Source organism: Hippocampus comes, unplaced genomic scaffold (assembly GCF_001891065.2).
Source record: "Hippocampus comes isolate QL1 unplaced genomic scaffold, H_comes_QL1_v1.1 scaffold261, whole genome shotgun sequence".
NCBI lineage: Eukaryota > Metazoa > Chordata > Actinopteri > Syngnathiformes > Syngnathidae > Hippocampus > Hippocampus comes.
This window is the reverse complement of record NW_017805824.1, coordinates 6,615,754-6,631,558: the sequence shown is the minus strand read 5'-3', so window position 1 is coordinate 6,631,558 and position 15,805 is coordinate 6,615,754. Positions and strand designations below refer to the sequence as shown.

The 15,805-nt window shown below is 39.9% G+C and overlaps 1 protein-coding gene across 1 annotated transcript in view; it reads right to left on the bottom strand.

The window, feature by feature from the left end:
• Positions 1 to 15,805, bottom strand: part of ddb1 (damage-specific DNA binding protein 1) — a 36,508-nt gene that overhangs the window by 5,682 nt on the left and 15,021 nt on the right. The window contains exons 11-22 of the mRNA XM_019886902.1: positions 14,498 to 14,573; positions 14,307 to 14,415; positions 13,186 to 13,364; positions 12,538 to 12,701; positions 11,458 to 11,565; positions 9,522 to 9,729; positions 9,245 to 9,340; positions 8,704 to 8,815; positions 6,382 to 6,505; positions 3,527 to 3,691; positions 2,954 to 3,048; positions 1,128 to 1,298 (exon numbers count right to left, since the gene is read on the bottom strand). Of these exons, the coding sequence (XP_019742461.1) occupies positions 1,128 to 1,298; positions 2,954 to 3,048; positions 3,527 to 3,691; positions 6,382 to 6,505; positions 8,704 to 8,815; positions 9,245 to 9,340; positions 9,522 to 9,729; positions 11,458 to 11,565; positions 12,538 to 12,701; positions 13,186 to 13,364; positions 14,307 to 14,415; positions 14,498 to 14,573 (1,607 nt within the window). The remainder of the gene's footprint in view (positions 1 to 1,127; positions 1,299 to 2,953; positions 3,049 to 3,526; positions 3,692 to 6,381; positions 6,506 to 8,703; positions 8,816 to 9,244; positions 9,341 to 9,521; positions 9,730 to 11,457; positions 11,566 to 12,537; positions 12,702 to 13,185; positions 13,365 to 14,306; positions 14,416 to 14,497; positions 14,574 to 15,805) is intronic.

Sequence of the window (15,805 nt, the reverse complement as noted above, 5' to 3'; positions counted from 1 at the left end):
AGTACCATACCGTTTTTAAAACTGTACCTTTTCTAAAGTTTTTGAAGACAGCAACAGACAACCCATCTGTCATACTCTATGAACAGTATTTTATTGATTGGGACACTGTGTTTCATTTTTGCTGCAGTAAATCCTATGTTTGTTTCCGCATCATTTAATGTGTAGATCGCTGCTGTCTGGCGAAATCTTTGTGCCTGCAAAATCACTACTGCTCAGATAATTAAAAAAAAAAAAAAAACTGCATTGCTGAAGTTGCTAGTGCACCTTATATTGCTATTATATACCATTGTGCACCAATATCAACATAATCCACCCCAAAATCATGTTGATATATAAAAAAATGCGGGTATATTATGCTGTCATTGCTAAAAATGGTAGGATACTCATCGGCCATCCACATCAAAGTCTGCATCCATAATGAATCCTAAAACAGACAAAAGGCCTTTAAACTTCACAAAAGCTAAACAACCATGCTGTATCATCTTCCCAAGCTCTTCCGCAAAGGTCTTTAAGCCAGGAGGAACATAATAAAACAATCGGCTGACTAAGTAGTTTCATGGGTGGAAAGTAAAGTGAATGCATTTAACCTTGGGGTTGAGCATTTTTTTTACTGCACCAAAACATTATAGCCATCCGTTTTTAACACAACAGGCTGACTCACATAGATGTAACCAAACAATGTCTTTCAAAAAAATCCAAACTTTCAGTCCTAAGAACAATAATATCTATTTGTAATGGTGCCATTCTATTCTTTTAGTAGCCCTTAATTGAAGAGCTGTAGTGGTGAGCTCGCCTTTTATCTGCGTTACAGGTTCTGTGAGCACTCTGCCTCATGTAAACTTGTTCTTATTAATCCTAACTAATTGGAAACTTGCACATCCTGATGGTAACAATATGACACACCATCTTATAATGCTGACAAACATATTGCCATCCCATCTACACATTCTGTAAAGGAAACATAAGCAAGCAGGATGAAATGCACCAAGGCAAAATTAACTGAAAGGCTAATTAAAAATATTGTCACCGGTTTTTGTTTTGAAAGAACAGAACCTCCCGCCGAGAGATACATTCAGATAAATACAGCGTTAAACCCTTTTAAAGTATGTGGTGCCTTAGTACCGTACCTCCTCGAAGTTGCCCTCCATGGCTTTGTATGCCAGCAACAAGACAGACCTCATCAGGTCTCCCACCAAGATGAAGTCTCCTTTGGTTTTCAGGTACAGGGCCATGATGTTGTTATAGTGGTTGCATTCGGTTCGAAGCTCTTTCTCAGCCGTCCACTCATACAGACGGACCTGAAACACACAATCCAAGTACGTAAGTAATTGAATGCTCGTTTATGAACAAGCCCAACTCATAACTCATTTAGCTGTGCTGCTGTTTGATGTAGTGGATGAATTTGCAAGAAGAGCAGGCTATTGTTTTGTATATGGTGCGCCTCTATCCAAAACAATCGATGGGCTGATATTTCTGACTTCCGGGTTGAGTGAACGCTGGCGCGTTTTGGCTGCCGCTGCTCAACCCGCATTGTTCTGTGTTTTTTGTTATTGTAAAGTGTCCTTGGGTGTCTTGAAAGGCGCTTATAAATAAAATGTATTATTATTATTATTATTTGTCTGACAGAGGAATCCATATTAGACAGCCAGGCAACTGCTCAGAACTTTCGGCATTTCAAATTATTTTGAGGGTGAATACTCAAGTCCACAGTGGGATCAAGAATGTCAGCCTGTAATCACGGCTCAATAAATGCAATAGCGGACATTTTCAGAGTACAGCATTCCTCAAAACCGTCTGTGCAGGAATCATAAATAGGTATGCCATAACGTATTCTTCCAGAGATCCAAAAACTGACAAAGCCACAGCTTTTTGATTTTTCTCATCTTAAGATGAGGCTCCATTTATGGCTTGAATCCTTTTAGTCTATGCACAACTCCGGGCATTACAGGGCAGTGATTTATTTCACACTGTGTCAGGGGTTTTACAGAACAATCAATACCAGATGAATGTATATGACACTCTAAACTTCACAATGACCGTGGGGGTATTTTTTCGAACCCACCCCTCCAGTTGACATACACTAGCACCAGTCACAAACTTGTTCCATGACTGTGGGACTGAGGACATACCGAATCAATCAGTGTATCATTCGTTCATTCGTTTATCCAGAACAAAAGGGGAAGTAAAAAATACCGGTACATAAAACAAAATAATGCCATCTTTTGTCAATACTACTTCCGAAAAATAAAACGGAAAACAGGGCTACCCAACTTCTTTCCCAATTTCCAATTTTGTGCACGAGTGGAAAATGGCTCAGTTTCAGAAAACAGGTGATGTCATTTGCAGCTGACAGAACGTGACAAAATGGCCGCCCCCTTAATTGGCTAAAAACGGGTGGGCTTTGCTGCTTGACTCCTATTGTACAAACACAATATTAAATCGGAGTGCCCAAACCTCATGAGCAAACTGCAGCAATAGTCTTCAGATAGAATGTTTCAGCTCGTTCTGCAGACGGCCAATATGATTTAGATCAGGGTTGTAAAAAGTATTTATCATTACTTTTGTCAGAATCAGGTTATTTCTGTTACCCTTCCTTTCATTAACAGAAGGGTACCAACAATATCGTCCACGTGAGTATATTTCTTAAAAATGAAGATGTTATGAAGCATTTTAAAAGTTAAGCAAACAACAATTTCTTTGTATGTAGCTTTGAGAAAATGGAAGTTGTGTTAAAAACAGTCTTTTTGCTGAACTTCTCAAAAACTAATGGAAAAAAAAGTTTTTAGTTTTTTTTTTTTTTTTTTTTAAACTTACTTGCCATCCCCTATTCCCCAAGACTGCACACCAGTCCATGGTAAAATATGTGCCATGAATTTCCAAGCAATAGACAAAAGCTATTTTAGTGCATGAAAATAGCCAAGTATTATGTCTGAAATACTGAAGCAATGATTACCGTGCTATTGATACTGGCCAAGAGTTTGCCATTGAACTCAACCATCGAGTAGACAGCTCCTTTCACCTCCTTTTCTGCTACCGTTTGTAGCTTTCCTAAAGGGAAGAGAGGATACCAACATTTAAAGTATTCATTTTCACCCTAGACGAGATGTTAATGAGGCAGAGCTCAATTGGGTGAACAGTGACATTGATGTGATTTAAAAAAAAAAAAAAGGAAAACAAATAAAAATAAACGGGTTGTGTAGCATTCACACAAGTGTGCAAAGCAGGCCATACACCTAAGAAAGGACGCGGCATGAAAGCAAATGAGAGGAAGCTGTCGAGGTTAGCCACACGTCTGATAAGAAGTGATAAGCAATGATTAAGTGAAGAGCGGAACAAGAGCATTGTAGGACAAAGTGTCCCTGAATAAAGAAAACGGACAAAGCAGATAAGAAGAAAATGAAACCGGCTGTAGTATGACAAAAGCAAAGAAAAATGAGACAGATAAGAAGACAAACAGCATACAGTTGAGAAAAACATTCAGGTTAGTTTGCTTGGGCTTGGAAAAGAGAGACTTCTCGATACTGACCGTCAGTGTAGTGGAAGACAATTATACGCCCCTGCTTGGGCTCAGCCTCCTCCGGGTAGACCATGGCCGTGCCGACAATAAAGTAGACTGACGGGTCTTTTCCCAGTCGGCAGGACACCATGCTGAGGGCATATTCGCTTGGGAGGAACTGATGGGCATGGAGCACTGATGGGAATGCGCCACAAAAAATATTTTAGAACAACGCTATCCCTGGAGAACCCAAGAACCCTTTTCTTCTTTGGAAAATGATGAATTATACATTAAATGACTGCTATATGTTCATTGAACACCAAAATATACATTTTTTTCAAATATTCAATGCTTTAATCCTAATTTAGGATAAGGGCCAAATTTGACCCTTTGGGATTTAAGGGCAGCATTTGAGGAGCAGAATTTATAGGGGCCAAATTTGACCCGGTGGGTTCTCCAGGGCTGTGATGATGTCATTGACATGTATATGTTGTGTTTTTGCAGCAAATTGCTTTACTGTGGAAAGGAAGTCGTAGACAGAAAAACAGAAATCCAAATTCTGGATTGTGATTTTCATAAAATTTGATTCTCGCCTCAGGTTTTTCTCCAGAGAGTGACTGGCTTCAGGTCCTGAGCCCTACCCATCGGCACAGTCAAGGATTTATCCCATCTTGACCACAAAAAAATATCCCAGTACAACTGGTGTGCTAGAAATTGTATGCAAATGCAATCAACTGTCGTTTGCGAAATGTATGTAACAAAACTAACAGTACCATGCCACTGACATAAAACCTCATCCAGTTGGTGTAGAAGCCTACGGAAGAGGAAAAGCAACTCATGCCGTAGCATTTGGAGGTTTCTTCTATATTTGTACCATATATTTACTATACCACTGGCCTCTTTCGACCTTGGTGAGATCAAGCATGTGAAAAATACTGTAAAATATACATTGTAGAAGCAGGTTTATTTTCCCCCTGTTGTGTAAGGACACCTTTCATTTTCAATGCGTATTTCACACAGGGTAAAAGTACCCTTGGGTGCCAGAAGCAGAAGAATTATGCATCCAATAAAACATATTTGACATGGCCAATATCAATAATGCAGCAGTTGAGGAATTTAGCCATTCCAAGAAGTGTATGCTGAAGTCAATGGACCATTTAAGCAGTTCTTTAAAATGACTTGATTTAATGCAATGACACAATCATAGTTTAAACATAAATGTTTCTACAATATGCATGCGCTTGCATTTTTTTTTCCAACAGGGCAAATAAGTGCTATTGGACTATGCCCATGACTGATGTAAATGGATTAAAAGTAGGGCTGAACAATTAACTGAATTCAAATCGATATCGCAAATGCAGTAGAATGCAATTTACAAACAAAAAAAAGAAAGGCTTTTTTTTCAGTCGGTTTGCATATTTTATATATTTATTTGTGATGTCTGATTAAGTTCAGCAGTTAAGAAGTGCAGTCTGTATGCGGACATCCCATTGTTTCATGAAATATGAAAAGTACAGCTGATAAAGGCACAGATTTGTTTGCATTATTGTTGGAATCTGATTTACTGATTTGTTTACGCCACACTTGTTTAGTCGGATTTTGTGATGTTGTCACAGTGAACATAGTGAAGACTGCAAGTCAAAGTTGTAGCAACTAATTTAAGTCAACAAATTGCATTTCATCTTAATTCATGGTTCATTTTCCTTTATTTCAGCATAGGGCTAACCTATAAGACCACAACATTAACGTATACAGTATTACAGTCAAACCTCGGTTTTCGACCATAATCCGTTCCAGAAGGCTGTTCGAAAACCGATTTGTTCGAAAACCGAAACCACGCTCTTAAAAAAAAAAAAAGTTTATTGAACATGTCTGCTCACAATGGAAAGCGACACGAGGAAGCGTCACTTCCTCGTCTACCCGAGGAAGCGTCACTTCCTCGTGTAAGGAAGGCGAGAGGAGTCAAGTGCATTCAAGTGCGCTCAGTTTGTTCGACAACCGATCTTCGGTCATAATCCGAGGCATAAAAAACTCGAAATTTTTGGTCGAAAACCGATTTGGTCAAGAACAGAGACGTTCGAAAACCGAGGTTTGACTGTATATTATGAATCTCACATTGACTATTGTAATTTGTGTTCCAGATTAATGTATTAATTTGTTATTAATTGTGTATTATAAAATAATACATGGGAAGAGGACCTTGAAACAAATAGTCACATTGAATTGCAATATTAAGGTAGGGGGAAAAAAAAAAATCAAGATTATTTTAGAAGACATTCAGCACTAATTAAAAAAAAAGGGGGGGGGGGTCATGAAGTCAGCAAACGATGATTAGACGCATTTGGACACAGACTGATAACCCGTTCCCTTATTTACATAGTGTGTCCTAATTTATGCAGTGAAGTCGAGGGTCTTTTAAAGCTAGGTGGGGTGCATCAAAATCTGCATTACAAAACAAAACAGAGCAAACGCCATATAGACCCTCTAACTGGGTTCAATTGGAAATAGTGAAAAGTTCAAGCAGAGCATGCCAAAATGCTCGGTTATGCAATTTATGCCACCCCATGTGAGCATTGAGCTATGAAGCAATATTGGTTGTGTGTTCCATATAGAAAATAAGAAACTGCATGCAGGTTAAGGATAAAGTCAATCTTGAAGCAAGTCAATGCAAATATGTTGATGCGCCTGTTTTAATATGTATGAGCAAATAATAGTTTGATGAATGAGTGTCAAGTCAAGGCTGAGGAAAATGCATACCGGATTGACCTGATAAACCTCATAGTTATTCTCTAGGCAGAGCGTATTATTTCACCGTCAGAGAGGAGGCAGCATATGAAGGTGCCAACAGTGAGATCAAAAAAGGCACGTACAGCTGGCTGTCTTACCTTCAAAGGTGTGCTGATCCACAACTAGCAGACTGTGAACTTCTACCTCGTCGCCAAAAGATGTCTCATGGGGAGAAGTGCTGCTGGGGAAGAGCTTACTCGAGCTCACGCTGCTGGAGAGGGCCTGGAAGGATGCAGATTGATGAGATACGACTGGTACTGAAATTAATACAAAGAGATTCATAATAAGGGGTAGACAGTAATTCACATCTCTGTCTGCAAGAGCTCCATAGGAGATTTGGCACCATCTGCAGAACCAGATGTGCAGCATCCAAATCGGGTCAACTGCTTTTGTGGTCACTGTGCAAAGGGCTTTTTGGCAATGATTAAGTTGTACACCCTGATAGGAAATGTAAATTCATATAAAATAGGCCCACAGGGTTGGCTGTGATTCTTGACAGGGTGAAAACAACATCCTGTGACATTAAGAAAGGCTGAAAGGATTATAAAGTGGTTGATCATTGGTGCATTTCTTTCAAAAGCCATTTACTAATTCCTTTTTAATATATTTTCACCATTCTTTTTTCATTATAGATACATTTGTGAATCTTGGGCTGTAGCTATGATCGTGATAGGACAGAGTCCTTTTGCCAGACCAAAAATGTTTGAAAAATTTTAAAAATTAAACAAATTGACCGCACCAACATTCAGAATAATAGAAACAATGAACTCAGTGAAGAGCTAAGGAGAATTTTTAATTTACACAGGTTGCAGCAGTTCATAAGGTCACATACCAACATCAGTTCAGACAGTTGTATTTCAGCACAAATTAGCATTTGGACATTAGGATGTGCCAACATTTTGTCATGGTCTGAAAGATGTCACCCTCTGATGAATGGAAATTGGTGAAGATGTTCAGGAAAAAGCCAGGACCACCAAGGCTCTAACCTGCCATGAACCGGAAACTGCTAGAAAAGTATGACTGTACACAGTGAAGCAAGTTTTACATCACCATGAACTGAGAGCGTGCTGGCCAAGAAGCAGGGCCCTACTTCAAAGGTGATACCTTCAAGCTGGACAAAATTTTAATGGTGAGGAAAAGACCAATGCGGTATTTGGGAACAGTGAAAAAGAAGTATGTTTGAAGGGGGGCACAGTGAGGCTTTTAAGATGAAGCATGCGGTACCAGCTGTCAAGTATCGTGCTTAGCATCAGATGCTGATGAAATAGGAGGAGTACATTCTTCAAATACACCTCAAATCAACAAGTAGTGGAAACGTGGCCAGAAAGCTGCACAGGGCAATTGTGGCATTCCAGCAGGATAATGCTTCCAACCATAAATCATTGAATCCGATGAAGCAGGTAAACAATAAGCAGAACATGAAGGGTTTCCCCATATTTGATCTCTGTTTATATTTGAGCTTCTATCTATCTATCTATCTATCTATCTATCTATCTATCTATCCCTCTCTCTCTCACACACACACACACACACACCCACACACACACACACGCACACACACACACACACACAGACACACACACACACACACACACGCACACAACAGGTGTCATTTAATTTGCGCTCTCAAGACATACATTGAAATGTAGTATGTACATCATCATAAAAAGGCTTTCATTTAAATTCATAATTAGCTATGTTTATAATGTGCCACTGAAAGGTCCATTATATAATTTAATTTTAATTATTGGATACAACAAGATTAATTTGGGCAACGTTTGCGTTGAGAAAAATTCAAAAGTGTCTCCCCAAGTCTAAACTGCAGTGCTGGAAAAGATGAGGTAAAGAAAACAAGAGTGAAAATAATTGGAGGGCGATATTTACATTTGTCAATGCCAGAGCATGGCTGCCAAGTCAAGGGCTTCAACAGGTTTCAATGAGAAAAACTATGCTTTTGATTTTGATTTAGGTCATTTTACATGGAGGTGTGTTTATTTTGCTCTTAACTGGGCTTCTGATTTTTGAAACTGGCAAATAAAGGAAGGAGATCAAAAGCTTGAACCGCTCAGTTACATAACTATACCATCCTTTGAAATCCTCATTATGATTCACAACAGCAACATCAAATGTACGAATAAATAATAGTCATAGCTACAAGTGTTATATTTGCCTTGTCGAACTGACAAATAGGACTTATTCATACCTAACTAAACTTAAATGGAAAACATACAAAAATAAAACTAAATCTTCCATTTTGACATAAAATAGTTTGAGAACATAGTTTCAAGTACGATTTTCCACTTGCCCTAACAAGCTCAAAGTCTTACGTGACACAGTAAATAGCCATTGCTCTTCGTCAGCATGGCTGTGCAGTAGGCCCCTGGGTGCTTATTATCCCAACATAACACAAGCTACAGTACCTGGGTGCTTGCACTGGGTCGTACAGCAGACGTGTTGCCGCTCACATCCTGAATCTCCACCCGGCTGGATAGAACCCCAAAACACTGTGAAACCTCCTGGTAACAGATCCGCCTGGGGTGTGAAGAAAAGAAGAAAGAGGTCGAAGGACACACAAAGAGCTGTGAGAGGAAGCTGGTAAACAAGGTGGGAGGGAGTGTGGGAATTACAAAATAGCAACAAAACGAGGCCGTCACAATGGAAGAAACAGTGCTCTTAAATATCACGACTGTCAACAGAGAATAACAATTTTGACAATTCACTGAGTCATTTCTGTCCACAGAAGAATGAGGACAAGGTATTGCAGCAGATGTGCAACAAACAAGACTAATAGAATCTTGTTGTACTTCTCCCTTTCATAATTTTGCTGCTGTAGATTGGGAAGTTCTCCATTGTGAGAAAGTTTTTCTGATCTTAAAAATAACAGAAAAAAAAGCAGATGGAAAAATGAACCAAACTGTCAACATTCCAATTCACTCAATTAAATCTGAGATAAAGACTGACCTGGGGGATTCGTAGAGAGGAACAGTACGGATGTGAAGTTTCTGAATCTCGTCAATAGTACCAATGGTCAGAGTACTGTTGTTAGCCAGAGCCAGACTGTAACCAGGTGCAGATTTGGTCAAATATATTTTTTTGTTCCAGTGCACATGACATGTTTCACAGTTTAAGCTTCTGTTTGAAATTTATGTTTACAACATTTGAAACTCCCAAGACTACACTTGGTTGGAAAGCTTGAAGGTTCAGACTATCAGTATCTGCAGTTCTTTGAAATGCTGACCTGTCAGGATAGCCTTCCGAGTTAAGTGGGCACATATAGTTGACCTCCTTAAGGTTGACATTTGAAAAGACCAGCTTGTGGTTGGAAGAATAAATGACAGTGGGCCGGTCAGAGCAGGCAAAGACATTGGAGGTGGACAAGGATCGGAAGGTCCTCAGCACCGTGGGCTGTGTGCCCAGGGTGACTTTCTTGCGCTCACTCAGGGCACCTACAGCAAAAGAAATACACCAAGTTATCTTGAGTTTGACAAGTGGAACTTGGCTCAGCAGCACCATTTAAACATGAGCAGTACTAAATACTGTACCTAACTCTTGTGGAAAGAGATATTTCCAGTCATGTTGCAAACAATTCAGTGACTGGGTACATATGGTACAATTTACAGGGCTCAAGACTGCAATCCATTTTTTCAGCGTGCAAGTAAAAATTTCATCTGGTGGTGTTTGTGCCAGTGCATACATTTTAATGCTAACAAATAAAGTGCTTTGTGTGTGCACACAGATGATAATGTGGTTCCATTCATGCTGCATGTCAGGATTCGCGTTGGTACGTGATCCACATGGCCGCAGTGGTCTGGGCATCCCCATTGATTACGACAATGGCATGTTAATTTCGAAATACAAAGTTCGACTCTGTGAAGAGAAAAGAAACAGAGCTCTGCTCTGTTGTTTTTTAGTATAGTGGGATTGGAACAGCGACAGATGACCACATGCTCCTACAAGCCGCCATCCGTCCGCCGGAATCTCCATCTTCATAATTCAAAGTAAAAGCAAGATGACGGGAGCATGATGGTTCAAAGCTCTCGCCGTTAACTATCCCAACAAACATTACAGCAAACACAAGAGCTGTTACGTTTCACTTTCTCAGTGCCAGCATTAGGATTATTTAAGTGCACGAACAAATGTGCGTGCGTGGAGGACATACTGACATGAACCACCAAACACTGTATGAATGGAACCGCGTGCACATCAGTGGTCCACGTGCAGTTCAAAGGTGGAGGAAAGTATGAATAGGACTTTATATTTGTTTATGTCGTTATACACTGAAGGCCGGTAATAAAATTGCCCCTGCTCCCTAAGTATCATTGATGCCTGTGACACTGATGTCTCCACAAATGACACAAGTGCGAGATTGTCGATGCCTGCACTCAAGAAAATGGAAGACCGTCCAATATCCTGAACTGCCACACTGGTGTTTAGCACGCTGATGCAAAATGTAGTGTGCCTTTCCGTATTTATAAGGACAATGAAAAATGTTCTAAAAATGAACAATAGTAGTCTTGTACACACGTACATTACTTGTTTGCACCTCTCAGTTCATAAAAGAAAAACGCACAGTGGTCACAGAAATAACTTTACAACATACAAAAATACATGTAAATTAAGCAAGGAAAATCAGGCATTGCTTTTGAATGTAATTCTACAGAATTAAAAAAAAAAAAAAAAAACACAACAACAACAACTCATGAAACAGGCCTGGATAAAAGTGATGGAAGCCTAACTTGATATTTTGTTGTTCCACCATTTGAGGCCATCACTGCAATCAAATGATTTTTGTAACTTTCAATTTGAGTTCTCCACCTCCCATCAGGTATTTTGGCTCAATCTTCATGATCAAACTGCTCCAGTGTCTCAGGTTTGAAAGGTGCTTTATCCAGATGGCATGTTTTATCTCCTTTCACAGATGTTCAAAAGGAAAGGGCTCATCCAAGGCCACTTCAGAATAGGCCAATGTTTTGTGCTTAGCCATTCCTGGGTGATTTTAGCTGTGTATTTTGGGTCATTATCCTGTTACGAGACCTGTGACCTAACTTTCTGACGCAACATTTGGTAGCATATTTTCCATCCCCAAAATCTTGTCCGAATGGCGGCTGCATCACTTAGCCTTATGCTCGATTGACTTTCAAAAATGTTTGTCTGTTGCTGTGAAAAGGACATACCCGTCTGCAGATCCAGCCCAAAATAGAAGAGCGCGCCGTCTCCGAGGGCACACAGCAGGTAGTAGCTGCCTTCAAAAGTGGTCATTAGGATGGAGCGAGGGATGATCTCTAAGGATGGTCACAATAACATAACGTTGACGTTATGAGACGTAATGGGTTAATTCATCAATACCACAGAGAAATGGTGGCTAAATTGTCTAGACTTGCAAATCAATGGCAGTTTTCAGCCAGGAGGCAAGCAAACTAAATGTTTAACTAACAAAATGAACATGGAATCTCAGGGGAAATATAACATTACACTGCTACTGGGATGCCCACAAATAATTAGAAATCATAAGAATAATCTTTTATCTGTTTTGTGGAATGATTTTATTTGCAGAGCTATTAACACACACACACACACACACACACACACACACACACACACACACGCACACACGCACACACACACACACACACACACACACACACACCCACACCCACGTACGCACGCACAGTTTGTAAATTTTGTATGCTGCTGTGTAATTAGGAGATATTCATCACGGTTGAAACATTAATTGGAGAGAAAAGTCCTGTTCACAAAAAAGGGATTTGGTCTCCACAGATTGCTAATTTTTTCATAATTTTAACCAAATAAGATCTCTCTCCTTTAAAATATGAAATACTTAAATGGTGGGCATCTATGGAGAAAATCACTGCACCCTCCAGTGGTTCATAAATGTGGATTGCAGAGTATTAGTCATTGACTTGTACTTGAATTTTTATGTCCGAAGAAGGTCCATCACATAAAATGCCAAATGAGGTGCCAAATTGCTGTTGGCCTAAATTCAGTGTGCTGTTTGTCACAAAGCAATTTCCCTCGCCTCTCTGGTTTTACTTATGTGAAGGTTTTAGGGATGTTTTTGTCTTGCCTCTGAGAGTGCGGGAGCTGTAAGGAAATTTCACTTTAGTGGATTTGTTAAGGCCATTAAGGCATTAAACTTCACTTGGCACCCTAAAAGTTGACAGTACTCTCCGAGAAGCCAGAAACAGCCTTTCTATTTTCCTGCCGGTGAAGCCAGCCACCGTTTTTCCCCTCACCTCCACCCAGCATTTCCTTGTGGAGGGCAGTGAAGCAGGGCAGTTTCAGCACACGAGCTGAGATGTCAGTCCACAGGCCCACAGCGCACAGCGGTGATTCACCACCACCTTCCCCAAGTGGGGTGATGTCTAGGCAAGCCACCTCATGTTCCATATCTGTGTTGCTGAACAAGACACAAAAGACGTGGACACCCTTACTGTGAATGGCGTCAATGTGGACAGGACAGAGCAAATTTTGGAGAGAGGAATCGCGTTAATAGCAAAAGTCCAACGTGTATGGCAGAGTGGCAAATATGGCCGTATAGAACCACCCCCCAAGAAGCATCCATAAAAAGCCGCCAGCCCTTCTTACAGTTTCATGAATGAAATGTTCATGAATTATCTTAGCTATTGCATATGTTACCAAATCTAAGACATTTAAGTCAATACATTAACATTAATTGAACATGTTGTGAACTATAGAGTGGTGATACAGTGTCGAGGAAACCACGTTTTCTAAAATATCACTCAACTTTTAACTTGAACTATTCCTGATTTTGCTCCCATCACTTGTGAACCTACCATCACTCTTGCAGAAATATACCAAGCAACATTGGTGGGTATATAACACAATTACTAACGATGTACCAGTAGGTCAAATTGTCCTACCTAATCTGTTTGAGCGCTCCAGCTAGGATCTGGAGATAGTAAAGCGCACGGCCAACGGCAAGCACCACTTGAGTGTGGTTGCAAGCAGCCACGCTGATGTTCCTGCCCTGCGGCTCCTTCCATTCGCTCACTAATGCCTTGCTGTCCTGAAGCACCAAGCGAACAGAGCCGGATGTGATCTGCAAGTACACAAGGTTTTTCTGTTAAAATATTATTCTGCACAGCACCTCTAGCAAGTGTCAGAAGTGGTTAGGGTGACAGAACGTGAAGCCGCTTCAAAGAAAGCTTCATTGTTTACATTTGGTTCGATGCCAGGATTGCGCCTGCTCGGAAAGATTTTTTTTTCTAATTGCTTTTTTCCACAATCTCACAATTTTTGCTCAGAACAGCAAAGATAAAATGTGACGCCCTTCAAACAACTTTTTTAAAATGCTCTAAAGTAATTTTCTGCAAGAAAGGGGACGTCCGAAAGTATTTTGCACTGAAATCAAAGTTCAAATTTGAGTCTTTAAAGGCTTCAAGCATTTAATTATCTTCTCAATTTTATCTGGTTAGCCATGACAACTGAGAAGCACTTCAAAGTATTGGTAGTCAATATTTTGTTGCCATGCTTTTAAAAATTATTTTACAAGGACATCTCATTGATGATTAGAGTTTACAGATAACGAAAACACAGTTCTATGATCCTCCAATTTATTGAGCAGAACTATATGTATGATTGATTTTTGATTTAGTACTGTACAAGGTGGCTGGCTGCAGAGATTTCAGGAGTGACAATATACACACGTGGACAAAATTGTTGGTACACCTATGTTAATGAAAGAAATGTATTTAGAATTTAAAAAAAGAAAAAAATAGTAATAATAAAATAAAATATTTTATTATATTTTCCATCACAAAATATAGACAATCCGTAAAAGTTGGCAGCTCTTCCGTAAAAAAAAAAATCAATTTCTTTAACTTGATATGTACAAAATTAAACATTTCTGCATTAGCAAAGTCTAGGAAAGACGGCTTCAATATCAAACAAGTGCCAATTTTAGCCAAACGGGGCACAATCCCGTGTCATGGGCAGATGTCTGGGACACGCACTTTATGCGTGAGCCTGTGTGGATACCAACCTGAATGAGCTGCTGATGCGCTACGTTGCCACAGTAAAATGTCTGCTGATTGTCCACAAAGCCTGGAAGTTCCGTCTCCTCGACCTCCTCGCCACTCAGCATCAGCACGCTAAGACAAAACATACAATTAAGGTGAGACAAGGGACTTAATTGACACTATGAGTCCGACATAGTCCACTGTGATGGCTCACCGTGTTTGACCTACGAAAGACAGCACCAGCATGTCATCCGTCTCTCTTCCTGCCTCTGAGCGGAGTGGCCATAAACCTGCAAGACAATTCAAAAGAAAATTACTAGCTTAATCAATTCACGAATGAGAGAAGTACAAAATCCAGCAACTGTCCCAAGAATTTTCAGTTTTTTCAAAGGTAAACATTTTAAGACAAACACTGCAAATCCCTCTCAGAGTGCCATTGATTAGTTAAGTGAATAACTGTCTCAATTCTGAGGCAGCGGGCAGCGCTGAAGACATTTAGGGCAAAATGGATCAATAAACATTTGAAATCTTACGAGTGCAAGCAGACCTTAACTGGTCTATGTGGCTCACTTAAGTTATCGCAATGACCTGACAAAGAATCTAATTGCCTGGGACTAACAAAAGTCTGCTATGATTAACACATGACAGGCAAATTGACACTTGGCATGTAAGCAATTATAAGACATACTCTGTTGTACTAGAAAATACACAACAGCAGCAGCAAAGAAAGCCAACTGCTATTGTCAGGGAAACCTGTTATATTATAGAGCTGTGAAAAAAATAAAATAAAAAACCACACAGTACATCAGGTGGGAATAGTCAACACTGACGCGAGGAGGTGATGCAGTTTTCCATCACCGGATAACCTTCAGCAACAATTTGAACACTTCTGACAAAGCCAGTTCATAGCATGTACTCCTATATCATAAAGGCAGCAGAGGCAGACATTTCTCAAAAGAGACATCTGAAAGGCAGGCTCAAATAAAAGCTAAAAAATACCATCCTCCAAGCCTAAAATAATAATCAGGAACGCACACGATCATTTTTTTATGTCAGGCACTTTGTTTTGTTGAATACATAAATACTCCCTTGACAACTCTTATTTTTTGAATGGGGTCCAATTGACCCCAAGAAGAAGTTAAAGGCAGTTGTACTTTGCAATCGGCACATTGCACTTTGGCTTCTTTTATTACGTGTAAAATAACCCCAAAGTAAGGATATGTTTGGATGGCAGGTCAATTCCCATTTTTTTGCCCATATGCGACATGTATCAGTTTTTTTTTTTTTATTACAATGCGACCAGTACCAGTCCGATCTTTTCAAATCTGAGCCGGCCCTCTTTTGTGTGTGGATATAAACTAGATACAACGCGTGTGCAGAATGAATTCTCATCCGTACACATCCGACATATGTGTCGTGGAGAGCCAAATATACACTTTGCAGGCGTGGAGGGAGCTTGGGAGACTACTTTCAATCATCTGTGAATGTGAAAAGTTGTTTAGAGTATCAGTTACATTAATTT